The 26,062-nt window shown below is 44.6% G+C and overlaps 2 protein-coding genes across 2 annotated transcripts in view; one reads left to right on the top strand and one right to left on the bottom strand.

Annotated features, from left to right (window-relative positions):
* Positions 1-26,062, top strand: part of nsmfb (NMDA receptor synaptonuclear signaling and neuronal migration factor b) — a 36,786-nt gene that overhangs the window by 9,833 nt on the left and 891 nt on the right. The window contains exons 3-15 of the mRNA XM_076167376.1: positions 235-1,014; positions 1,834-1,906; positions 3,153-3,158; positions 5,403-5,471; positions 9,259-9,311; positions 10,473-10,562; positions 11,321-11,448; positions 11,559-11,642; positions 13,162-13,195; positions 13,575-13,645; positions 13,920-13,999; positions 15,080-15,182; positions 18,378-18,453. Coding sequence (XP_076023491.1) covers positions 235-1,014; positions 1,834-1,906; positions 3,153-3,158; positions 5,403-5,471; positions 9,259-9,311; positions 10,473-10,562; positions 11,321-11,448; positions 11,559-11,642; positions 13,162-13,195; positions 13,575-13,645; positions 13,920-13,999; positions 15,080-15,182; positions 18,378-18,453 — 1,647 coding nt within the window. The remainder of the gene's footprint in view (positions 1-234; positions 1,015-1,833; positions 1,907-3,152; positions 3,159-5,402; positions 5,472-9,258; positions 9,312-10,472; positions 10,563-11,320; positions 11,449-11,558; positions 11,643-13,161; positions 13,196-13,574; positions 13,646-13,919; positions 14,000-15,079; positions 15,183-18,377; positions 18,454-26,062) is intronic.
* LOC143013717 (E3 ubiquitin-protein ligase TRIM39-like) lies at positions 22,103-25,031 on the bottom strand. The gene is made up of 2 exons (XM_076167375.1): positions 24,888-25,031; positions 22,103-24,271 (listed from the first exon to the last, which is right to left on the bottom strand). Exon 2 carries the CDS (start codon positions 24,260-24,262, stop codon positions 22,622-22,624), a length of 1,641 nt encoding a protein of 546 aa, XP_076023490.1. The 5' UTR covers positions 24,263-24,271; positions 24,888-25,031; the 3' UTR covers positions 22,103-22,621.

Below are 26,062 nucleotides of genomic sequence, written 5' to 3'. Positions count from 1 at the left end.
CAGCGCCCTTGGCTTGTGGATGTTTACTACAGCCAAAATCTACAAAATCTACAACATCAGCCAACCATGTCCTTTTCCTCCACATTCTGTTGTTTCTCACTGTTATTTGGCACCAGAATCCCAATTGTGTTAAAAAACAAAAGTGCATCAGTGAAGAATGACAGGCGATGGTCTTGTCTCACTCATTCTCTGTTGCTTCTCTCTGTTCTCTTCCTCTTCTGGTGTCTCTATCAGATCATCTGTTGTCTGATACCTTCCCTGGCCAGGACTGCAGCTCCCCAGATGTCAGCGGCTTGCACAACAACCTCAGACCACAGTGTTTGCCCATAACTAAACCAAACCAGTCCAATCCTCAGCCTCAGCCTCAGCCTCAGCCTCAGCCTCAGCCTCAGCCTCAGCCTCAGCCTCAGCCTCAGCTCAGCGCCCTCCAAACTCAAGTCTCTTTAGGCCCCGCCAAGCGCAGGTTCTCTGTTGAGCGCAGCCTTTCGTCAGAGGAGCAGCAGGGTAGCGGTGAGGGGAGTGTTCCTGTAAAGCCAGCCAGGGTGTACACCATCACCCGGGAGGGAGGGATGACGCTAGGGGGCCGCGGCAGTGAGGAGAGTCTGGAGCTGGAGGTTCTCAAGAGCTCCAGGGAGCAGCCTCTGTCCCAGGCACCGGCCGCCGCCACCGGCCACCAGCCCTCCTGCACCAGCCAGCCACCCGCCGCACCCGCCCGGGGCAGTCATCACCGTGGCAGCCATCAGCGCGGCAACCATCACCACACCCACCAACATCACGAAGGGCCGCCGTCTTCGTCGCAGCCTCTGCAGAGCTCCGGGAGCGCCAACAACATCCGGGACTGGGGGATCAGGAGAGCGGGGTCCCGGGACGACTACACCCCCGACTGTGTGGCCTGCATCCGGGCTCCGTGCCAGAGCCAGCGCTCCCTGGACCTGGACACTCCAGAGGGGGGGAAACCTCGCAAGAAACTGGAGAGGATGTACAGTGAGGACAGGACGTCGACTAACGACCGGGGTAAAGAGAAGAAAGTTAGATTTCTGTCACTACATGCTGTGATCTTGGTTTCTGGTTTCATCAGATTATTATTCCAAACATCCGGTGGTTAAATTAAGACAAAGAAGAGATAATTAACTTTATGTACAGCTAATTGTATACACACATGTATCCAGTATGCACACATACACACACATGCACACACACACACACATGGTGATGAGCGCTGCAGCTCTTTGAACAGACCCATCATACACACACACACACACACACACCACTATAAACTCATCAATCAAGTCTTTAGCACTATTTTTGGTTGAGTGCTTAACTGACTCATACACACACACACACACACACACACTCACAGACACTCACACACTACGGCTACAAGCTCTCCTGGTGAAACAAACGACATATTGGAGCAAATTAGTTCTCTCTCTGCTCACAGCTGTAGAATGACTGCACTGACTGAAGAAGCTCCTCATATACAGGATATAGATCTTGTATCTTATATATTTAGGTATATTACAGGTTGTGCGGTCAGATAACGATACAGCCTTTTGTTAGTCAGTCACATAAAGTGGCTGTGAAGCTCAACAGTGATGACAATAACAGGAGAATGAGCGACAAAGGCTTTGTTCTGATGCAGAAGCTCCTGAGGTGAAACGTTTACTACATAAATCCACAGCGTCGATGTGTTTTTAAATCAAATATGAAGGAATCCATCAGCTGTTCTCATCACCTCACACTCCCTCCTTCTCCAGCTTCCTCCTCTCTCTAATTGCGAGTCTTGTGTTTGAACGTTCTGCCGACACGCCTCCCTTTGTTGTGTGTTTGCAGAGGATGCTCCTAATAGCTGGTTCCCCAAAGAGAACATGTTCAGCTTCCAGACAGCCACCACCACCATGCAGGCGTGAGTATGGGAGGGAGGGGAGGGAGGGAGGGAGGGGAGGGGAGATCTGCCTTCACTCCTACGCCTGCCACTACCTCTGCCAAGGCCGAGCTGTCCACTTATCATTACCACCCAAACTGAATCATGCAGTGGCTTTGGAGAACATTGATATCTGGATGTGTTTATGTGATTAATGAAGATGAATCTGAATCATTTTATACTGCTGATCTTCTGTTTCTGCTTGTTCAGAAAAAAAGAGTAACTTCAGTAACTCTTCCTTGTTGTTCTCGCTCTCGCTCTCGCTCTCTCACTCTCTCTCTCTCTCTCTCTTTCTCACTCTCTCTCCCTCCTCTCTGTCTCTCCCTCCTTCTCCCTCTCTGTCTCTCTCTTTCTCTCTCTCCCTGTCTCTCTCTGTCCCTGTCCCTCTCTCTCTCTCCCTCTCTCTCTCTCTCTCTCTCTCTCTCTCTCTCTCTCTCTCTCTCTTTGAGAGAGAGAGAGAGAGAGAGAATCTGCAAAGGGAGAAAAGGAAGAATCTGCAAAGGGAATAATTAGGAAACAGATTATAAATAGTCAGTATCATCAGATTCCTTCAAAATATCACACACACACACACACACACACACACACACACACACACACACACACACACACACACGCACACACACGCACACAGTCCTGGTGACTTGTTAATTATCCCTCCTCACCCAGACTCTGTAATTATGACCCTCACACAGACAAAGCCCCCCCACTGTGATGTGTCCCCTTGTCTCACCCACGCTGCCTCTTCCTTGCTCATGTGTCAGGAGTCTGTCCTCCTCCTTTCCCCTTCTTTCCATCCGTCACACACACACACACACACACACACACCGCAGTCTGACTGATGTACGGGCCTGTCACTGTTACATCACCAAAACCCTTTGAATCTGATTAATCACAGATTTAATATTCCATTTCCAGGTGTGTGTGTAGGTACAGTGATAGTTAGTATCATGTCCAGTGCACTGACTCCCTCACTGACTCATACCCAGTGTGCTCGGCCTCGTGCCTCCTGCCTCATGATCCGTCCTCGCCAAGACGGAGCATTTGAAGTCGATCTGTTTTCAACTTCAGGTTGGTTTGGGTCGGCTGTGCCTTCACTTCAAAGTGGAAGCCGCAGTGTGAAGCTGTTTCTGATGTGTGTGTGTGTGTGTGAAGTGTTTGTCCAATCCTCTAACTTCTCCTTTTTCTCTCTCTCCTCCCTCGATGCTCTCCCCACCTCGGAAAACAGAATATCGTGAGTAACTTCAGTAACTCTTCCTTTTTGTTCTCTCTCTCTCTCTCTCTCTCTCTCTCTCTCTCTCTCTCTCTCTCTCTCTCTCTCCCTCTGACTCGTGTCCAGAGCCCTCTCCTCATGTTGCTTTGTACTATTTTGTCTGCTGTCTCCTCAATTCCCTCAGCCTCAGCGTCTGTTGGCCGCGGTGTTTGAACTCACACACACTCAGTCAGTAGTCCAGGAAGATACACACACAAATATTCTCCGTGAATAAATGACACATCAACAGAGTATCAAGTATTGAACTGTTGTGTATCTCATTATTAACTTGTGTGTGTGTGTGTGTGTGTGTGTGTGTGTGTGTGTGTGTGTGACAGCTTCTTTCTTCTTTCTTAATTTATTATTATACAAAGCAACAATGCCTTAACAATAACTTATTAAAAGCTTCTGAGCTGCACAGAGACAAATTATGATGCAAGTCCTTTGATATTTCAGATTCCTTTTGTAGTAAATCGCTCCAAGCAAAGCAGTTCAATCAGTTTCATTTTTCATTATTTTTCATTGTGGCTTAAGATAGTAAAAAGGTGATGTCAAGTATCTTCATATTTCGTAATGTTAGTTCTGTCTAAACACACACATGTGCATATTTCTATAGAATGAGCAGAATGTTTAAAGGTGCAGCACGTTATAGTTTAACATCATTAAAGTGTCTCCACAAACAACCTGAGCCATAATTAGCACAAGTAAGAGTCGCTGCCAAAGAGTTCTTCAGCCAGTTTTTGTTTTTCTTATCACAGTTTGCTTTTTTTAATCACTGGGTGGATTTTGGCAGAAGTCTGCTGGAGCCTGCTATGGCACAGAACAGGAAGTGGCGTTAGAGCTGTCAGGGTTTCTGTCCATGGTAACAGTGGAAGAAGGAAATCACTGCCAACATCTTCCAGAGAGGGAGCAGGGAAGAGAGAGGGAGGAAGCAGGGAAGACGGAAGGAAGCAGGGAAGAGGGAGGAAGCAGGGAAGAGGGAAGGAGCAGGGAAGAGGGAGCAGGGAAGAGGGAGGGAGCAGGGAAGAGGGAGGAAGCAGGGAAGAGGGAGGAAGCAGGGAAGAGGGAGGGAGCAGGGAAGAGGGAAGGAAGCAGGGAAGAGGGAGGAAGCAGGGAAGAGGGAGGGAGCAGGGAAGAGGGAAGGAGCAGGGAAGAGGGAGCAGGGAAGAGGGAGGAAGCAGGGAAGAGGGAAGGAGCAGGGAAGAGGGAGCAGGGAAGAGGGAAGGAGCAGGGAAGAGGGAGCAGGGAAGAGGGAGGAAGCAGGGAAGAGGGAGGGAGCAGGGAAGAGGGAAGGAGTGTGGAAGGCTTTATTACTCTGAAAGGATGTAGAGGTTCTGCTGAGGAAAGCAATAATAAGGAGCAAAAAAGATCAGTTATCTTCCCGATGATTTCCATGAATCCCTTCCTCCCTGCTACCTCCTCCTTCCTCCCTGCTCCCTCTTCCTTGCTCCCTGCTCCCTCTTCCTTCCTCCCTGCTCCCTCTTCCTTGCTCCCTCCCTCCTCCTTGCTGCTGTCAGTCATTAAATCCAGACTGCAGGACATGACTTCATTTCTGACATCCTCTGTCACGGATGATTCTCATTCTGTCTGACATGCTGTCATAGGCATTAGTTTGGCGTTTGGGGGAAAGCATGTCTGCCCTGATGAACTCACATGTAGGCAGTATGAAAATAGAAACATGCTAACTCAAATTAAACATTATTTTAGAGCTCCTCTTCCAGTATTTCCTCTGATAAACACCGACCTTCTTCACTCCCTCGTTACTCCACCGTGTCTCTTCCTGTTCAAACCTACTTCGCTTTGTGGTCTTTGCGTGTGTGTGGTGTGTGTGTGTGTGTGTGTGTTTGTGTGTGTACGCACAGTGTCTCCTGCCTCAGCTGGATCAAATGTCCCTGTGCTTCCACCTCTAACCACTCAGACCCCTCTAATCCCCTCACTAACTCACCTGGGCTTAGAACCTTTCACCCCGGACCCCTTTGTTGTTGCCCTGGTTACTGGAGCTTTACATTTATGCCCGAACCCAACTGGATCTAAAGGGCGTAAGGGTGTGGTCACGCCAAATAATCTTAAAGTTAATACAGCATTAGTATAAACTTAAACTGAAGACTAAAGACGGTTAGTTAGCCCTTAGTTCAGTTTGGGTTCAGACAGAAAGTATTTGGTGTGAGGTCAGATGGCAGCTAAACGTTAAAGTTAACACCAGTTAACACTGTGACATCCTGGCAGGGTTTTCCGAGGCATTGCTGAGAGAAAGAGGCGGAAAAGAGAACAGGAAGCAGCCGCCATGATGGAGAGGTACCGTGTCCTGGCTGTTCTGTCCCGTCCTGTGCTGTACTCAGTGTCCCTGTGTCACTTCCCCTCTTACACAGCAAAGACAAACCTTCCTTAATGTACTGATAGCTGTTTTACTTCCTTATCGAAAATGTATTCTCTATTATGACATCCATATATACACTGTATACTTATACTTACTCCATAATCAATAATGTTAGCGACTGAAGACTGAAAATTGGCTGTTTTGTCTTTTGAGAAAATGTTTATGAGTTAAGTTTATCATGCTTTCTTACAACAACAACAACAACAACAACTATAATGATAATAATAATAATAATAGAAACTATTTGATATGTTATTTTTTTAAATATCATCATTATTGAAATAAATAGAAATCAAAATAATTCTCCAATGTAATCTAGAGACCAGGAAAGATGAAATAAATACACTTCTAAATTTAATAAATTTTAAATATAAACTTGTTGGTGAATAAAACTGATTAATTAATCATTTAATTCTTATTGAAAGCGAAATTATTTCACATGATTCAATAGTTTGATCTGGCAAACTAATTCTCTGGATATCATTTAGTAAACATGCATACACACATGACACACACTGCATTGGTTTTCTTCCTGTCTCTCCTGTGTTCACTCACTCTGGTAGTGGGTCAACAATATTCACTATTTCCCTAATGAAGGTATTTAATATATTGTTATTTGTCCCTCTTGTACACTCACAAATATGCTTTGCAACCCAGTTATGGGACAACATTCTCTTGTGGTGTGTGTGTGTGTGTGTGTGTGTGTGTGACGTGAATCCCGGCAGCTCTGACTGGCCGGCTTAATGAATAACGTGTGAAGGGGGTCCATCAGTACAGGGCTGCAGCTCACCACTCTGTAGATGTAGATGAAAGGCTGAAGGTTGAAACACACCATTCCTATTGTCACAAAGTGTGTATGTTGTAAATTCAGAACAGAGCAGGAGTGTGAATATGACGTCTGAGTTAGTTTGGTTTCTGAAAAAGCATTTGCAAAGGTTGCAGCCGTATTCAGAGGTTTGAGTGAGATAATTGGACACACACACACACACACATAGACACACACACTACAGCCCGTTGTCGTGACTCACGGGTGTTAGGGGTTTTAAAAAGCTGTTGTCACTCATTATAATAATGTTGATATCTGCGTGACTCATCCCTCTCTCCTCTGAGTCATCGCTCTATTTAAAGCTTTCTCACAACGGCTGAGATTCACACTGACATCACATCCATTTGATTTAGAATGCACTGAAATCGCAGCCTGGATAGAAACATTGTTTGTTACAACGGAGATAAAAGTGGTCAAGTCTGGTTTCGGTAAGAGAGAGATCTGATCCTTACCTGTGCCAAAGTGTCAGACGGAGAGACGGAGCCTGCATTTGCATTTCTGGGCTCCAGTCGAGCAGAAATCTAATATTGAATCATCAGTCAGTGTCAGCTGCCTGTGTGTGTATTGACTCGTCTCCTTTAATCCATAAAGTTCAGAGCAGAATGACCTCTACTGTTCATATAGCAAATGGAAAATATTGTGCCATTCTTCTTCAATTAACTGATTGAATGACCAACACAACTTTATTGTTTTTATCTATCCCATTCTTTCTGCCCTCCTTTCCTTTCCTGTTCTCTTATTCTCTTTGTCCCGCTCTTATTCTGCAGTAGCTCATAAATCATATAGTCTCTTTGTTGCAGGCATTGTTGTGGGTGAATTCGGGAATAATTGTGGTTGAGATCAGGGGCAGAGAGGTAGAGCCAGCAACCCAGCTGAGCAGGGAGGAGGAGAAAGGGAGGAATAAAGAGGGAGAAGGGCCTTCTGCACATTCAAGATGAGACTTCCTGTCACTACTGTTGATTAAACATGCACTTTATAGTCTCAGGCTGATATTCAGATGAACCCCCAACCCAAAAAAACCCCCAAAACAATGCTCCAGAGCTTTTAACAGAGTTCTTGTCTTGTGTGTTTTGATGCACTTTACTGAAGGACTCCATTAATGCTGATATGACACGGCTCAGTGACTTCAGACAGTCAAGTGCACTCCGCTGACTTCTGGAGAGACTTTGACGTAAAAGGATTGCTACCAATAACACGAGTCACACAGACGGCTCCTGTGTGCTCGCACTGAAGCTTAATGAATCAAGGCATTAGCGTTACACACAATGGAGCTTATAAATATCAGGATATGAAGTTGCCAGTGTGTGTGTGTGTGTGTTGTTCAGGGTTGTGTAGTTGAATTGTGAAGTCCATGAATCAACAGCACATCACTGCCTGGCTGTCATTCCTCACAGGCTGATATTATGGGAGCTGGATTGTAGGAATGAGTGTGTGTGGGCAGAGAGGAGGACAGTAAGTGGAAGTTGCTATTCTTAGTGTTTAACAAAGACGTACAAACTTCATGGAGCCATCAACCAACAAAGAGCAATGAAACAAACAATGCTGGGATGTAAACATAGCTTAATAGGCAATCAACACTTTACTGTGGCCTCCTCCTTCTTCTTCTTCTTCTTCCGCTTCTTCTTCTTCTTCTTCGTGGTTGTTGCTATGGGGTGGTGGGTGTGTAAATGATGATTGTTGTTATTATCACGGTCTGTAACCTAGCAGCTCTGCCGTCACCATCAGCATTATGAATGCACAGTAGCGCTGTTTAGTTCACCTCGTTAATGTATTTATGATTCATATTACTGTGAATGTATGTTTCCTTAAAGTTGTTGTGGCAGAAAAGTGTTACATCGTCTTATTTATAGAGACAACAACCTTGTGGAATAGAATAATGTTAACAGGTACTTTATGATAGATTGTTGTTGTAGATAGTGTTGTTGCCTTTATTACACACCAATGAATTTAGCAATGACTTGGTTTTTGAATGTCATTTTGTTCAAGCGATTGGGGAAAATATCCAAATAAAAACAAAACACATCAAACCCTTAAGTCCCTATTATAAGCCAGTCTGTAGTCACGTTAGTTTGTACTAGTGTAAGTGTTTGTACTTTGTTAGTGAGCTGATTCGTCCAACAATAACACTTGTGTAACCCTCTGTAGCGAGTCCGTACCAAGGTTAGATTAGCTACGTAGCTGCTAGTTTATTGGTACATTAACATGTAACAATAACATTTGGTAATTGAAGTATTACATTTGATCTCTCTGGAAAGGTTAAGTGCAATTTACTGGACGAGTTCACTCATGCGGTAAATTGCAGTGAACCTTCTCAGACTCCTGATCACTACACAGAGTTATGTAGCATCTGTCTGTAGCAGCTAATCGCTCGAGTTACAGAGTTAGTAATTGTACCAATGAGTGAATCTAAGGCTGAGGTCTCTCCTGCCTCCAGCTCACCCTTGATATCTTCATATTTTGTATCTCTTACTGTTTCCAACTCGTCTCAGATCTCTCTACTACAGTTGTTTTGCTAGTTTTCATGCTGGTTGTAAAAAAGGAGGTCAAGAAATGCTGCTGCCTGCCTCCTGGTCTGGGATTACAGACCAAGTATGAGTGAAAATGAAGTTTAGAATGAGGTGCAATGTGCATCCAGACCCAACACCTACAGCTCCTTATAGCACCATGAACATCCCTCTCTGGCTGTCATCTCAGAGTTAAATCTTCACTATGATGCTGCTGCTACCCACAACTTTGTTTTTTCGGTCTTTAAGGGAGTAATCTTCCGACTGTCGGCTCCAATGGAACATTTTCTGACATTTTCTGCCCCTTAGCCTCTCAATCAGTGCATTCCTCCTCACTCTCAATCTCTCTGTCTTCTTCTCTTTCTGCTATGGTAGAAATTTCCGCAAACACCTTAGGATGGTGGGAAGCCGCAGGACGAAGGCCCAGAGTAAGTTCCAATGTGAGTGTGTGTGTGCATACTACTAATACTTTGCATGCGTCCGTGAGCTATATAGTGTGTGTATCGTTACATCTGCACGGATCCTCTCAAAATCATAGCCAATGGCCTTTTCCTCAGTCAATTTGATCAGTCCACCTGTGTGTAGCATGGTTAGACTTTAGCATGCCTGCATAAGCATTTGTATGCACTTAGACACACAATCAAACTTCACACAGTGTTTTAAAAGCCATTTTAGCACATTGTGGCCATTTATGTTCTTTTCCAACCACTGGATGTATTGAATGTTCACATTAAATGAATTTTATGGACTCTAAAGTTCAGCAGATTTTCCAATTGGACTAAATTCTTTCAGTTTTGTCGTTAACAATATTAACTTTTTGTGCCAAAATGAGCTATAAGGTCTTTGTGAGCGGATCAGAAGATTGATTGTGGTTCCACGACTCGTGTTAATCCTCCTATATAATTAACTATTACATGTAAGTGTGTTCATGTGATTGACCTTTATGAAGCTCAGGCAGACATTAACGCTGACAGGAAGATGGTTTGTGTAACGCTTTTTATTACGTGCAGCAGAATTTCAGCATGAAGACGTTAAAAAGATGAGGGCCTTTATGTGATGAACAGCGAGGGTTTAATGAATATAAATCACATTAACTCCACAGTCTGCTAAATAACTGAGGCTTATTCATGAAGCGTCCCTTAAGTGAATTTGTGCGCCCGTGTTCCATTCCCAGCGCGTTGCTCAAAGGTTTGTTCCAGGTAAAAGTGTGATGGAGGTGCTGAATATTTTACGAGCTTTTTGCTGCTTCCTCTGCGGGGGAAAGCAAAGTGGACAAGTGGCTTTGGCACAGTAAAGCTCCGTTCTTGGCTTTAGAGCTCTGCAGCTTCAGAAAGGAGGTACAACTGGAGAGAATTGGTACGGTGCCACTGGAATAAAGGCCAGGCCAGGTCACCATGTGCCATGTAAATGAACTGACTAATCAACTGAGTGGCCTGGAGTATTGATCACAAACACACAACGGCCAAATTCAGTTTAAAAACATCAATCAGTATGCAAATGAGGAAATACTGGAGAATGTTTGGTGCATCTAACTCCTGAGTGTGTCTGCGTGTGTGAGTGACACTCTCCCTCCCGTTCATTCCGTTCAGCGTTCGCCGACCGCCGAGCGAAGAGCTTCAGCCGCTCGTGGAGCGACCCCACCCCCGTCCAGCCTGACTCACTGCATGACTCCAGAGACAGTGAGTCACACACACACACACACACACACACACACACACACACACACACACACACACACACACACACACACACAGGGACAAGCACATCCACACATGCAGACGCAAACAATTGCACACAAGTGATTCCACACATATACACACATTTACAAGCACACGCAGAGGGGTGAAAACACACACACACACACACACACACACACACACACACACACACACACACACACACACACACACTCGTACATACAGGTGCAAAGTAGCAGAGGTGTAAGCTGACGTGTCGTCTACACAACACAGAGTCACTGACAGATACGAGAATCTACACTTACACACTCACACGTAAACACACACTCTTATGACTGTGCCAGTGTGTGTCTGCAGTCTGTATCTGTATATTCTGTATTCTGTCGCCTCTCCTCCACGTTACTCTGTTGGGTTCTGTGTGTTCTGTGTGTCCTGTGTGTTCTGTGTGTTCTGTGTGTTCTGTGTGTTGCGTGTGTGTATACGAGGCTGTTGCCATCTTCCTTATTTTTCCGTGTGTTGTCCAGCCGCCTGTTGCTCTCCGTCTGTGTGGTTTTGTGCGGTCTTGTGTGTGATTCTAACTCCTCTGTTGCTCCTCATTGGTGCTAAAAAGAAGAAAAAAAACAGGTGCAAGGCTTTTAAATGGAGCACTCTCCTCTCCTCTCTGATCTTGTTTGTGTGTTATCCTTTCATCTCACCCTTTGTTCCTATATGTGTGTGTGTGTGTGTTTGTGTGGAACCAGGTGGCGAGCTGCAGTCCTCCTCAGGGACACTGGATGAGGGGCTGGGTGAGGATGATGAGTGGGACGTGGAGACGGAGATGGAGAGAGCAGCGTGCGACGGAGATGATTTCGTTCCTCCCAAAATCATGGTGAAGACACACTGACACACTGACATATGAGAACATGGGGTTCACCTCCAAAGAAATCTGTCCATCTGACTTCATCTGTTTTTTTTTTACATAATATCCTTTCCCCACAGCTGATATCCTCCAAGGTGCCCAAAGCAGAATATGTTCCTAACATCATCCGCAGGGACGATCCCTCCATCATCCCCATCCTCTATGTGAGTATCTGCTACAATCCACAACTATACACAATGATGGAGCCTGTGTGTGGACACATGCAAAGATATAAGGAAATAATAAGACAGTTAAACAGTGAGAAGCACAGTGAAGATAATATCATTCAGTGATGTTATTCCAATATTTTCTTGCAGTAAAGTACAAATTACCATTTTTACTACATTTCCACTGATCAGCTCTGCTACAGCTGTGTTGACATCCTTGTGTATCCTTTTGTGGACGCTTATGCTGCTTACTTATTTGAAAATATGCAATTTCCTCACCTTTTGCTGACTATTTTCACATATTCAATCATTTAAAATATAAAATGTCAATAAGATTCAAGTCAAACCAAATATTTAAGAAACCACATGGCAAAGTCAATAAATATGGATACATGTTTGTGCTTCATTATGGAGGTGTTACACATTCACTAGAGCTCATACCTCAGCCAAACTATACTCTCTCCTCCTCTTGCAGCAGTGTAGCAGAGCTTTTCTTTTGTATTTGCCATCCTAACTAGTTTAGAAACTTCCCTCTCAAAGTATTCTGCTGAGCTCAGGGTTGTGATGTTGGTGCAGCACTGTGACACTGTGCTGCAGTGAGCGAGCGCACAAAACGGAGAAATAACAACAAGAACAAGAGTCTACAACTGCTTTATTTGTCATAAGATATAGAAATGTGCACTTATTGATAGCCTATTGGAGTTGACCCAGATATGGATCTCACGTTTTTCCATGAGAAACTGTCAGGCGTCTTGATTTGTCTGTTCCGATACGTAGCTGCTCTTGGTTTGCTCAGCTGGGAAGTATGAAATATGAAACACATCACTTCCACTGTGCACCAGCTGTTGTTTTTACCAAGACAGAGAACAAAAAAACACTAGAGGGCTTAAGTGAGATGCAACATTCTGTCAATATCCGCTTCAAATCCGATGACTTGTGTTTGAGATACGGAATTAATTAAGAAATGAACAGATGGCCGCAACGCTTCACGTTCCTTAGAGGGTAGCACAGGTTCACACTCATATAGTGCTGCAGGTATGGGATGGATGAAGTGAGGTTAGAGGCAGTGATCCCTTCATGCACCTGATCTCCAGCTGATCTCCTCTCACAGAGATGGAACACTGTGATGATGTAATGACACAGTCTGCACATCAACCAATCTGTGCAGTGAAACTCCAACATCCAAGAGAGGAAACAGAAAAAAGAATCTTATCACCATACTAAGGCTTATATAATAATCGATAGTGTTACTGAATGATCACTTGATGAAGCTTGAAGCTGAATGTAGGACGACTATTCTACTTTTGCTCTCATTGTTGTTGTTCTTCAAATGTTAAAGGTCTATATTGCAAATGTCTGTGAGTACACTTACAGTAAATGACCTTAAACAGTGATTACTAAGTATGATTTGGTGGTAATGGGTCTGAATTAATGCTCTGCATAAAACCGTCGTTCCATTTCTGCTCAGTGGGGTTTAATGAGAGAATAATTCTGTTTCATCTTTCTCTATTCAAAGGACCATGAACATGCAACGTTTGACGACATCCTTGGTGAGTGTGTGTGTGTGTGTTTGTGTGTGTGTGTGTGTGTGTGTGTTGGGGGGGAGGGGGGTAGTTTAACCTCACCTCTCAAGTGAAAATTACTTTCAAAGTGAAAATGTGGAAAAGAGGAGAGTGGTACACGCTTGAGCTTGCTGGGGCTCAGAGAGATGAGTCATTGTTTATGTATTCACATGTGTGTATGTGTGGGAGAGAGGGAGGGGGAGAGAGAGAGAGGGAGAGAGAGGAAGGTAGTGTCACTTCTCCACTCAACCATAATGGTGACACATCTGAACTAGAGGGCTCTCTCTCTCTCTCTCTCTCTCTCTCCATCTCTCTCTTTCTCGCTCGCTCCCTCTCTCACCTACTCTCTCTCTCTTGTCTCTCCCAGGGGAGATAGAGAAGAAGTTGACTGCCTACAGGAAAGGCTGTAAAATCTGGAACATGTTAATCTTCTGCCAGGTGAGTAATCTGCTCGGAGAAACACATTGAGGCATATTTTGGTCAGTTTTTCATTAAATTTCACGAATACCTTAATTAGAATCTGGTTCATCACAACATATGAACAATGTAGGAACTGGAAGAATGGCTGAACACATCAAACATGGCAGGACTCAGGTCTAACAGTCTAACAGTCTAACTCACATGCTCTCTTATCCAGACGTCGTGCAGTGGCTAAAGACTAAGCTGACATTCACAGTTAGGAACATCTTTATTAATGAGGTCTTCTCCACAGGGAGGTCCAGGACATCTCTATCTCCTGAAGAATAAAGTGGCTACCTTTGCCAAGGTGGAGAAGGAGGACGACATGATCCAGTAAGACTTCTTCTACTCTTTTCATTTTATACCTGGAACCAAAAACCCTAATTTGAATTCATGGCTCTTGGCTTGAGAGAGAGAGCGACACACATGTGACTCAATCTCAGCTGTCATCATTCTGAAGAGTTAAAGTGATACTCCAAACACAACAGCTTTTCACCAGAGCGTCCACATATTCATAGAAACGACTCCAAAACACCACCAATGCATAAAACATCTCACTGCTGTCAATCCAGAAGCTTTATATGTTCCAAACATGCAGGTTTTAGCCTAACTAGGGCCGAAGAAGAGGTTTCACTTTGATACTCATTTTGTGTGCTGCCCTTATTTTTTTCTCAGTATTGATTCTAATGTTTTGGTGAAATTATAAATATGGAACGTACAGTCAGGGGAGGCAGGTTAAAAATTCCAAAATACATAATAATACAATAAATAATAACAATTTGTCCTCTGATCTGTGCTATAAATGTGATTTCGGTATGATTCCAATTATTTTATAGTCAAAATTGCTGAATTTGCGTATTTCTTGTTCAAATACAGGGAGAGGCGATGTGACGCTATCAATTTAAACGTTCCTCCTTGGCCAAATATGTACCTTACCTACAGTACATGTGTGTGTAAGAAAGGCTGGTATGAGATATGAAACATATCCAGTCATTAATGAGGAAGCAGCCAACTGAATGGTGAATTTAAGCAACTTTATTGATTACATAAAGTTGTAAATCTGCCTGCGAAAGAGTCGGCGCCTCAGCAGCCTCCCACCTCACCACAGTGTTCCTCAGCTGTATAACATTTACGCTCTCAGACATCGGCGGCGTTCCTCTGATATCCTTCCACACACTAAACTGTGAATCACATTAAGATGATTGCAATCGGCATAAAACGTATACATACATAAATCTACAGCAATCAGAAAAGGTGCCTCCACTCTGTGTTTCCTGTCCCTGGTGTGCAGCGGCTTTCTTCATCCTTCAGTCTCATCAGTATTCCAGACTCACTTGTCCTCTGCTGCCGCCTTAAACCGTTTGTTTTGGTGTTGTTTAACAAAACGATGTCTCCTCTCTCCTCTATCTTTAGGTTCTGGCGGCGGCTGAGCAGACTGATGAGTAAACTCAACCCTGAGCCAAACCTCATCCACATTATGGGATGCTATGTGCTGGGAAGTGCTAATGGAGAGAAGGTAGATACGTTCAATTCTTTAAACCCCACAAGCCTCAAGAGCTGATATTAACTCTCATTCGCCCCTAGTTTGTGATAAATGTGACAAAGTTTTGAAATACACACACACACACACACACACACACGCACACACACACACACACATGCACACACACACACACGCACACACACACACACACACGCACACACACACACACACACCCACACACACACACACACACACACACACACACACACAGCAGAATTATAAGCAATTAGACTCCATGACACACACTCAGCTAAACACACACACACTCGTACCTCTGGCAGCTGCTACGACCCTTCCACCTCCGCAGAGACTGACGCCCACTTAGCCTCCACTATGTGCCAACACACTCGCATGCAGCACAGGAAAATGCCCACACACTCAAACATTCAGACTTTTTCCTGCAGCTCCTCGGAGTACTACTGCTCCCTCCATTTGTTTTCCTCAGTAACCATAGCAATCCTTCACTTTAATGGTGACAGAAGCTCACGTAGGCTTCTCTCTCTCTCTCTCTCTCTCTCCCTCTCTCTCTCTGCTTCCCACATGAACACACAGAGGTTACTCACATTCTCTCCACATTAAATGTAGATGTAGAATCTCAGGAGTAAAGGCCATTTATTTTACAGGAGAGTTCACAGAGTTACACTCATCTCACACTCATGTCAGCTGTAGACAGAAGCTTCATCGTGTCAGAGGCATGAAGAAGACTGATGAATGATGTCGTCACATGACGGTGGGCCTTGATGAAAAATTAATTAAAATGTTAATGTGATTGACATTTTTGATGAATCAATAACCACTTATCAATAAAGCATACCTCAGACAGATTGACAGTAAATGATCTGTCCATGTTATTGATTATGCTCCTTAAATTTACTTTAATGTTCATTCTGTGAAATTTTTTCAGCTTTTTCTCAGTTCATAAAAGCAAAAACAGTATTTTCCCGTCAAAGTCAGAGGCTGCAAAATGTCCCAGCATCTCATGACATCACCATTCAAAACAGAATCACACACGTCAAACTTGCTCTCTCATAGTTCCTATAGGAACTACTGTAGCTACTATGTCGCTGATTTCTTTGTTGATGTGTCTGGAACAATATTGAGCTAATGCTTGCTGAGGCATACAGAAGGCGTGTTGTGTGCTCCCCTGCCTTCCTCCCCTGTGTAGTTTCACTTTAACACACACATTATTATTCCTTATTAGCAGCACTTCAATCACATAGGCTTATTTACATCATTAGTTTCAGTAAATACCCTGAAAAATCAAACAATTACAACAACACACACTTCCACACTCCTGGTCTGATTTGAGCTTGGTTCAGTAAATACACACCTCAGTCATCTATCGCTCAGTGCAACGTGTACAAGCAGGGTGCTTTGCATGAAGTTGTTGTCTTTAGGACCTAGAATATGTCATGAACATTAAGAAATGAAGAATTCCTTCCTTAATTAAGAAATTCAGGAGATTTGAGAGTGTGTAGCGTCTTTGCTCGTGTTATCAGTTTCAGTGAAAGCAGAGATTGCGAGGCTTGAAGAGCGACCGAGGAGGGCAATAGTCATTTTAATATGGCCTAGAGGAGGGATTCTTTGTTTCTGATAATTACAACAAGATGTTAAAGTGTCCTATTTGTTGCCCAGTCCCCTCACTGACAGGTCTGCACCCTCAGGGCCCTCAGTCCCAGCAGCACCTCCTCGCTCTCTGTCACAGCAGCGTTCTTCAGCATGTTGGCCACAGTGATTCACCTCAAGTTAGCACAGGGAAGTGGATTGAACAGGGAAGGACGTATGTGCAGCATTTAACACTTTCTTCCCTGCTGTTACCTGTGAGTGCTGCTCTGAGCTCAGCTGGGAAGCCACTATTAATAGACTGAGTGACTGAGATGCATGCAGAAGATACGACTCTTAGCCTCGCTCCTTGCTCCTCGCTCCTCCATCAGCCAAGCCCAGCCTGTAGAAACGTGGTATTAAGTGACAGAATCTGCCTAAGAAATGATTTTAAGTGTATGACCTCAGACTGGATCTCCGACTGCCTTGGGGGAGGTATGCACTCTAATGATTGCCCGTCTATTTGACTGCAAATGGGTCATGCATAGTGTAGTGAAGGTACAGTGTGAACTAGAGGCTGGTTTCTGTGTAAATCCTCAGTTTGCAGTGTTGGATCAGGTCAAACTGAATGTTTCTGTGTTACCTGCTGTGTTCATGCCGTTCCTGTGTGTGAAACCACAGGGGGGATGTGGAGGTTAAGCACCGGAGCAGCTGCATTAACAGCACATGTACTCTCTGGACACTTCTGTGACCTCTGACCTTTGCTGTATGCTTGAGCCTCAGTCACCCCAGATCATACAAACTAATGAAGGGTCGCTCTTCCCTTTGTTCTTTAAACTGACGAGCATACATGTGAAGCTTTATGGAGGTGAAATCCATCTTCCACTGCAAAAGAAGGAAAGCAGATTGTAAATGCAGAATAATAAAGCTTATATTAAAGCTTTGACAAGGATTTCAGGTGTTGTAGGCGATCCTTGTTTACATTTATTGTATCCTACACACTTACACTTCCTCCTTCCTCCTCTCCTGAGGCTGAGGACAGGAAGTCACTGTTATGAGGACGCAGCCTCTGTAGAGAGTCTCAGTACCCCAGCCTTCATCTGAACACGACACCGTCACAGGCTGAGTCCATTAAAGGAGGTCGTCATGAAATTGGGACACAGCCAGATTAACTCTTGGTTGCCTGGACTGCAGTGATCATAAACATGGATTCTGCTCTCACAGAAGAGCAGATGCAGAGTAGGATGTAAGATGCAGAGTAGGTCAGGTGGCATAAACAGCATTATCTCCCATACATTGCCTCAGTCTGATGGCGTTATCCTGACATTTCCCTTGGTTGCGGCCCTGCTGTGCCTCACTATAGATCCACTCTGACATCTCTGTGACTCTAAAGTGACATAAGTGCCTTTCACCTATGCACAGCTCTCACATTGACCTTTCCACTGATGTTCTGCAGTGCTGCGTGAAGGAAAACAAAGCCGTGTAAAGCCTCTTCCTGCTCTCTGATCCATCTGCACCTCTGTGTGCAGCAGCATCATCACTCTGCTGTGTTTATCTGCGTGGCACACATGAAGCTTTCCTCCTCTCTGACTCTTTCTCTTCTCCTCTCTCTCCGTTCGGCTGCAGCTGATTGAAACTCTGAAGAAGCTGATGAGACCCTACTCAGTGGAATTCAAGTCCCCACTAGAGCTATCTGCCCAGGGTGAGTGCACGCCGCGGAGTTTGGGACTAATAGAAAAACAAAACACAGTGGGATATTGATTTTCCTCCGTTGTCTTTGGCAGATAATTGTTTCATACGTGCGACACAAAGAAATACCTCTGCTGCAACATCCCCCACACACTCCCCTCCCACAACACACACACACACACACACACACACACACACACACACGCACACACGCATACACACATCGACATCATACAGTATCCGTATTGATTTACTGCTGGAGGCTTCAGCAGAGCTCTGGCTGAATGTTAATAGTGGACATTAATCAATGCCTGTAAGTCGGTCACAGATGAAGAAAGCACATTAGGGTGCATAAGCAAACACACAGATGTAAACTCGGTAAGCTCCGATCCCTCATCACTCATCATCCTGACACGTATTGATACCATGGTAATTAGTCACTTATTAAAATGTCATTAAGTTCCTATCAGATGTTCCTGTCGTGTGTGTGTGTGTGTGTGTGTGTGTGTGTGTGTACGTGTTGACCCACAGCTCCTTTCTTTGTCTCCTCATCGTCCCTACACTCTAATTTCATATCAGCTACAGTATCAATGTGCTGGAAAATCAGGCTTCAGCTTTTGCTTTATTCTTCTTCGAATGCATGAAGATGAGGAAGATGAGGAGGATGAAGAAGTAAACCTCCTTCAGGGCAGAGATCAGACTAAAGGCCGTGCTGATGAAGGCCCACAGCTGCTATGTTTGCATCTTTCTCCTCTGTATTAGAATACAGTGAGGCATTTTCCCTAGCAGGTCATATTTCAGAGAGCAAACAGCCCTGTGCATACTGAGTGCATACTGAGCTCACATGTACCGTAGCGCCTTCAGGCTGTGCTTTCCAAGGTTCTACATCAGAAGTGGAAGGTTGTCATGGGATTAAAAGGTTCCACAGGAAGTCACTGTAGGATCGTTGAGAGTCTTTGAGAGGCTTTAAAGTCTTTTAAGTGCCTTTAAATGTGGATTCATTCTTACCTCCTAGTACTCTTCTCAAATGTCCTTGAGGGTGGTATGTTCAACTGTCAGTCACATGTGGAGTTAAATCCAGCATGGAAGTCCCGGTAATCCCAACCTTTCTATTCCATTTCTCTTCCCCTTTCACGTCCTGATGGAGACAAAGGACCACAGGTGTAACGTGAACAATCTGATTCCTCTGCAGGCCTGAGAGTCAGACCTCCGTCCATAAAGGCAGAATGAGAGCAGGTCACCATTGAGCTCAACCTGAAAATGAAAGAGACCACTCAGATGAAGAAGAAGAAGAAGAAGCTTTATTGGGTCAAATCACTTCCAAACAATCTGAAATGTGTCTTGCGTGCCCCTCTTACACACACACACACACACACACATATGCTTTACAGAGGGGTCAGTGCAGGGCAGCCATGATACGGCGCCCCTGGAGCAGTGTTGGGAGGTACGGTGCCTTGCTCAAGGGCACCTCAGCAGTGCCCTGGAGGCAAACTGGCAACTCTCCAGCTGCCAGTCTACTTTCTCGGCCCATACGGGACTCGAACCGGCTCGAGTCCAACCTCGAGTCCCTATGGACTGAGCTTCTGCCGCCCCCATACTCACTGAGAGTCAACTCTCAGGGGAGGGGAACTACATGAAGGCTTATCTTGCTAAAAGGTTCAAAATACAGTTTGAAGCAATGTCAAATGTCTATTAGAGCTAGCCCGCTGGTATAAAGCGCAAGCACCGCTAATACTACACATCCCAGAATGCTCTGCCAGTGCGTTCTCTGTGACATCACGAGCCATCTGGATGTGCTCAACCTGCAGCTTCAGGGGCAGGGCCGTGTCATCACACACACATGTACGCTGAGGTGAGGGCTCTTCAAACTAAGTTGTGCCTGTGGGAGAGAAGGACACTGCAAGGAAACTTGGGCCATTTTCCGTGCCGCCAAACCATGAGAGAGCAGATCTCTACCTCCGTGTTGCCAAGTGCACAGTTTGCTGATAAACTCTACGTACTCAGCGCCGAGTTTACCCGGCGATTTGCCGACTTTGAAGCCCAGAAATGTAGGTGTGGAGTGCTTAGTAATCCGTTTGCATTTGACGTAGAACGAGCATCAACCAACCTCCAAATGGAGCTGATTGAACTCCAGTGTAGTGACACCCTCAAGTCAAAGTATGACTCTGTTTCCTCGTTTCATCCCAGACACAATTGCCCAACAACTCCGTCCCCAAGCTGCTCAAACGCTCTCTATGTCCGGCAGCACAGATCTATGTGCGTCAGAGTAAATCAGAGTTTAGCAAACTGAGCTTTTCTTTATGCACTTTAGTCTCGCCTGACTTAGAATAGTTGAATTGTTGGATTTTCATTAAGGGCAATTATTATTTTATTTGGGTTGTTCTGTTGTTCTGTGAAAAAAAGGTTTCCATTGAAAATGAACTTGAAAGGTTACAGATAGAGAGAGGCGTAATGAATACTTTCTTTTATTTATTTAGATAAAAATAAGAAACGAATGCCACTGATGTATCTCTAATATGAAAATCTCTTTCTCATGTGTTTATAATATTAAGCTGTGCTCGTTCCAGACTTAATGTTTAAGCTAAACTTAAGTATGTTTCCATATGAAAAAGTTGATCATCATATATCTGGAGAGAAGTGAAAACATGCACAACTGTAGTCCATTTTTCAAGAAATATGGAGTCTGCCACACGACTCAGTCCCAGTTTGTTATTTTGGCCCACTGTGAATTTGAGTTTGACGCCCCTGATCTACACCGTGCTCCGGTCTGATGCCTCCACCATGGTTGCCACAGCTGCAGGTTTAGGGGGGCAGAGAGTTTTACCTTGCTTCGATTCCAGTTCCGGTTTGTTTCATGGAGTTTTGAGTTGGCCCTTCCATGCTGCGCTGTTCTGTTTTAGTGAGTGGACCTTTTGTTTTTCCTGTGCTCCGGGATTCTGTTTTTGGGATCCACTCACTTGTTCAGCGTCTCCAGCAGCAGCGCCCAGCTTCATCCTGGTTTGTGTTTGTTAACCACCTGATTCCATGTACTGGTGTCTGTTCCACATAACTGGGTCCAACCTTCAAATAACTTCATCACCTGCCAATCATAACAATATCTAACAGTTTGCCAAAAACAATAAACTGAGACTTTACAGAGCAACCTGGGGGTTAAGAGAAGAGCAATAAGGTGGAAACATAACACAACAGTCAGACATGAAGAACGCTCAGATCTCTAGGCTTGGTCTCAACTCCCCAGCTAGGTTTCTAGGCTGCTGCTTCTCACACCAGACTTCTTATTCCTATCACACTTTGACCACAAAGCATCGGTACATGGAGAGAAGGAGAACATGAGTAAATCAGATATGTGACAGAGATGGAGATCAAAGCCACGTGCCGCTTTCCTACAGAGCTTAAATGCATCTAAAGTCCAGATGGAGGACGATTCCACCACAGACAACACAGAGAGAGAGAGAGAGAGAGAGAGACATCACTGGAGGTAATGAGAGAGGAACAGAGGATGTTTGATATTTACTGTAGCCTTCTTTAGCCCCGCCTACTTGTACCATTTCCACTATTTCACTTTTGTTATGTAGTCAGCAGCAAAGGGCTTGAGAATCATCTACAACTAAAACTCAGTGCAGCATTTTACACTTTTAAACTCCCCTCTGTGCTTCTATGTGTGATTGAAACAGCATGGATTAAAGGGTTAAACATGATTGGAAAGCTCTGGTTTTGTTTATTAGATTGCAGATACAGTCTTACATGAACAGAGCTCTGCACTCAAACCTGAAAGTCAAACATGTTTTCAGATTTGACACCAAACATGAAAACAGCTGACATGACCTCATCCCAACTTTATTATTGTTTTTGTTCCAAAGATGAAAGACAGAATTCCGTCAATTCATAAACCACGACCCAACATTTATGATATTTACAGAGATCAATCAAACCTTTTGATTGATCACACTTACATGCAAAGACTTAACTAAAAGCTTCTGATTGATTGATTGATGAACAGTAATCACAGTTCTTAGATCAGTGTGAGTAAATTGTTGTGTTACAGCAGGAAGAAGCAACCAGAAACAAATATGATGTCATCAGAATGTGAAGAAAAGACAAAGTAAAGAGGGAAGATCAGCTGATCCTTTGTACTTTAGTTCCCTTAAACCACAGAAACGTTTCATGTAAACTCCTGCAGGTTAGGCAGAGTGACTGACAGCTGAGATTAGCAGAGGGGCGGAGTTTCTACCATCATGATTACGCCTAGGATGGAAGAATGGGAGGAGCTTATGAGTGAAGGAGCAGCCAGTGAAGGAGAAGATCAGAGCTGCAGCATCCACGTCATAGAAGGAGACCAGACCCTCCTCATAGTCCACAAACACGCCCACCTTCTCTGGCTTTGACTTCAGACTCAGAGGGACAGGAGAGTTATCATAAGCTAAGTACATATCTACATTCCACAACCCTACAGTCCAGTAACCTGCCTGAGGGCTCAGTGTGAAGAGTCCCTTCCTCTTGCTCGTCTCTCTGGTCACTCCTAAAGTCCACACTGTCTTTCCTTTGACCTGAACCTCAAAGTAAAATCTTCCAGAGGAGAAAATCTGCTTTGCTAAAACACCAACACCTGGATCAAATCTCTGTGGGTTGTCTGGGAGATTCTTCCTCACATGACCACAGTAAACTTGTTTCTCATCATCAGACAGGATGAGTTCAGGATGAGCTGTATCAGGATTCAGAGTCACGTCCACTGCAAACTGCTGGATCCTCCTCAGCTCCACCTTCAGCAGCTTCTTCACCTCCTTACTGATGGTCTCCTCCAGCTGAGCCACAGCTTTCACCACACTCCCCTCATGTGACCTTTGATGGACTCTGACCTGTGTCCAGTCCTTGGTGGGAGGAGCAGAGCTGATGGATGAGAAGCTCTGGAGGAGGTGGAGGTGATCTTCAGAGAGTAGGAGCTTCTCCACATCAGCAGTTCTCTCTCTCTGCCCAGAGAGTTCCTGCTGCAGCTCCTTGATGAGGTCTTCAGTCTGTTTCTCTGTGCTCCTCTGCTTCTCCTCCATGGTCTTCCTGAAGTCGGCCTGGATTTTCTCTACAAGCTGCTTCAGAGCAATGAAGACCTGATCTCCATCTGCTCTCTCTCTGTCTGCAGCTTCCCTGCTGAGCTTTGCTGACTGTTTCATCTCCTGGATCTTCAGTAGTGTCAGCTGGATCTTCTGCTGAAGTTCAGCCACCATCTTCTCCAGCTCAGACTTCTTTCCTTCATATTCTTCTTCCAGAGGAACAAACTGGTGGTTCTTGTGGTCTAATACAGGACACATGAGGCACACAGAGGTCTGGTCGGTCTTGCAGAAGAGCTCCAGAGGTTTCTTGTGCTTCTTACACATCCTGTCCTCCAGGTTGTTCACAGGATGGATCAGCTGGTGTGATCTCAGGCGTGCTGCTGTCAGATGAGGCTCCAGATGAGTCTCACAGTAGGAGGCCTCACACTTCAGGCAGGACTTGATGGCCTTTAGTTTGGTTCCAGTGCAGACGTCACACTGAACTTCTCCTGGTTTGGCAGCTGGTTCCTCTGATCTTCTGCTGGCTTCATTTTGAGTCGACTGTCTGAACTCAGCGGCCATCTGAGATATGAACGTGTTGATCTTCATCTCAGGTCTTGTGCAGAACCTCTCGTTACACAGAGGACACACACACTGGACGTTCCTGTCCCAGTGTTGAGTGATGCAGCTTTTGCAGAAGTTGTGTCCACATGGTGTGGAGACTGGATCAGTGAAGACCTCCAGACAGATGGAGCACAGGAACTGATCTTCAGACCGCAGACAGCTGGCAGCAGACATGTCTACAAACTGAGAACAGACGAGAACATGAGTGAAAACATCTCTGGAGACACAAACACTGATTGTTGAGCAGGATGAAGAGTCTGGAAGTCTTAAAGCTCCTGAAGTTCATGTCAGAGTGAAACAGGAGAGACGACTTTGTTCTTGATGGATATTATGAGCAGACTGGGGTTTGTCCTGAGGGGGCGCTCAAGGAAACGTCATGAAAAGACTTCAGGCTCAGCTTCAGGCTCAGCTTCATGAGGATTGATTGTGTATTGATCAGGACATGAAGCTTTTGTCCCTTTAGTTCTATTCAGACTGTTTGACTTTAAAGTTTCCCTTTTCACTCTGGAGCTGAACTTTGCCTTTTAATGAGGTCACCATGACTACAGACTGCACTCACTTCACTTCCTGTTGCCGTGGGTGCGGCTCAGTGATGAGACTCACTAAGGCAGCTAAACACACACTTCCTGACGCTCTTTTCTTGCTCTGATGGTAAAAACTGCCGTGTGTTTACAAACACCAACGTGTGTGAACCAGAGCCAAGCCTTTAAGACTGAAGCAGTGAAGTGAGACGTGTGAGAGCAGCTCAGCCTGGACCTCATGCTGCTGCTGAAACTGACAACATTCTGTCTGCACTCACCTGAGTTTGGCTGAGACGCTGCAGAGACGCTGCAGAGACAAACTTGGACAAACTTCTGATCCTCTGGCTTCTCTTCTGCTTCAGTCGAGGCTCTGCTGGACTCTGACTGACTGACTTTTGTTTCAGGAATATGATGTTACAGCTTCTACTTCCTCCTCTTGTGTTGCTCCTCCTCCTCCTCCTCCTCCACCTGTAGCTGTTGTTGCTCCTCCTCCTCCTCTTCCTCCTCCTCCTGTAGCTGTTGTTGCTGCTTCTCTTCCTCCTGCAGGTTTGGAGGAAGGTTCTTCCTTTTTACAGACTTACACACGATGCAAAGTTTCTGGATTGTTTGTGTGTGAAATGATCGTTCTCTCTAACTGTTGCTCACTTTTGAAATGAGGCCACTCAAGTGTGTAATTTTGAAAGTTTCCTTAACAATCTGCAGGATCTGTAAGACATTGAATACAATCAGCACTGCACCTCAGCTCACTGTCTTAAGATAAGAGATAAGATAAGATAATCATTTATTCGTCCCACAGCGGGGGAATCCAAAGCAAAGTCTAAAGTGCAAAGCAATAAAGAGCATTAAGATAAAATAAGAGCCTGTTTATAATATTAAGCTGTGCTTGTTCCAGACTTAATGTTTAAGCTAAACTTAAGTATGTTTCCATATGACAAAGTTGATCATCATATATCTGGAGAGAAGTGAAACATGCACAACTGTAGTCCATTTATCAAGAAATATGAAGTCTGGCCCGCGACTTAGTCCCAGTTTGTTATTTTGGCCCAGTGTGTGTTTGAGTTTGACGCCCCTGCTTTATTTGAGCAATAATTGGGCAAAGAAAATATTCAATCAATTACATAAAACCATAAATAAATGGATGTAGATTTGTTTACATGGTTCATCAGCTCTAGATTATTAGATCATATATCCATTTACAGACATCATAATCAGATGATCTCATCTCTCCATGCGTCTCCTCACCTGCTGCACTCTGATCATGTTCCTCATCCATGTGTGTGTGTGTGTGTGTGTGTGTGTGTGTGTGTGTGTGTGTCTTATTCTCTGCACAGACCGATCTCTCAAATCCGAGCAGGGCAGAGTTTTGTAAGCATGATGTAACAAACCTGTAGGAGATGAGATGCCACACACACACCCACACACACACACACACACACACACACACACACACACA

Source organism: Genypterus blacodes, unplaced genomic scaffold (assembly GCF_046128005.1).
Source record: "Genypterus blacodes isolate CSIRO-AG114 ecotype Tasmania unplaced genomic scaffold, CSIRO-AGI_Gbla_v1 ptg000158l_1, whole genome shotgun sequence".
In the NCBI taxonomy this organism is placed as follows: Eukaryota; Metazoa; Chordata; class Actinopteri; order Ophidiiformes; family Ophidiidae; genus Genypterus; species Genypterus blacodes.
The sequence above is the reverse complement of the archived record's forward strand: the minus strand, read 5'-3'. Positions and strand labels throughout refer to the sequence as shown.

What these genes read in the sequence shown, in the direction of transcription:
- LOC143013717 (XM_076167375.1), bottom strand. Translation starts at nt 24,262, where the DNA reads ATGTCTGCTGCCAGCTGTCTGCGGTCTGAAGATCAGTTCCTGTGCTCC.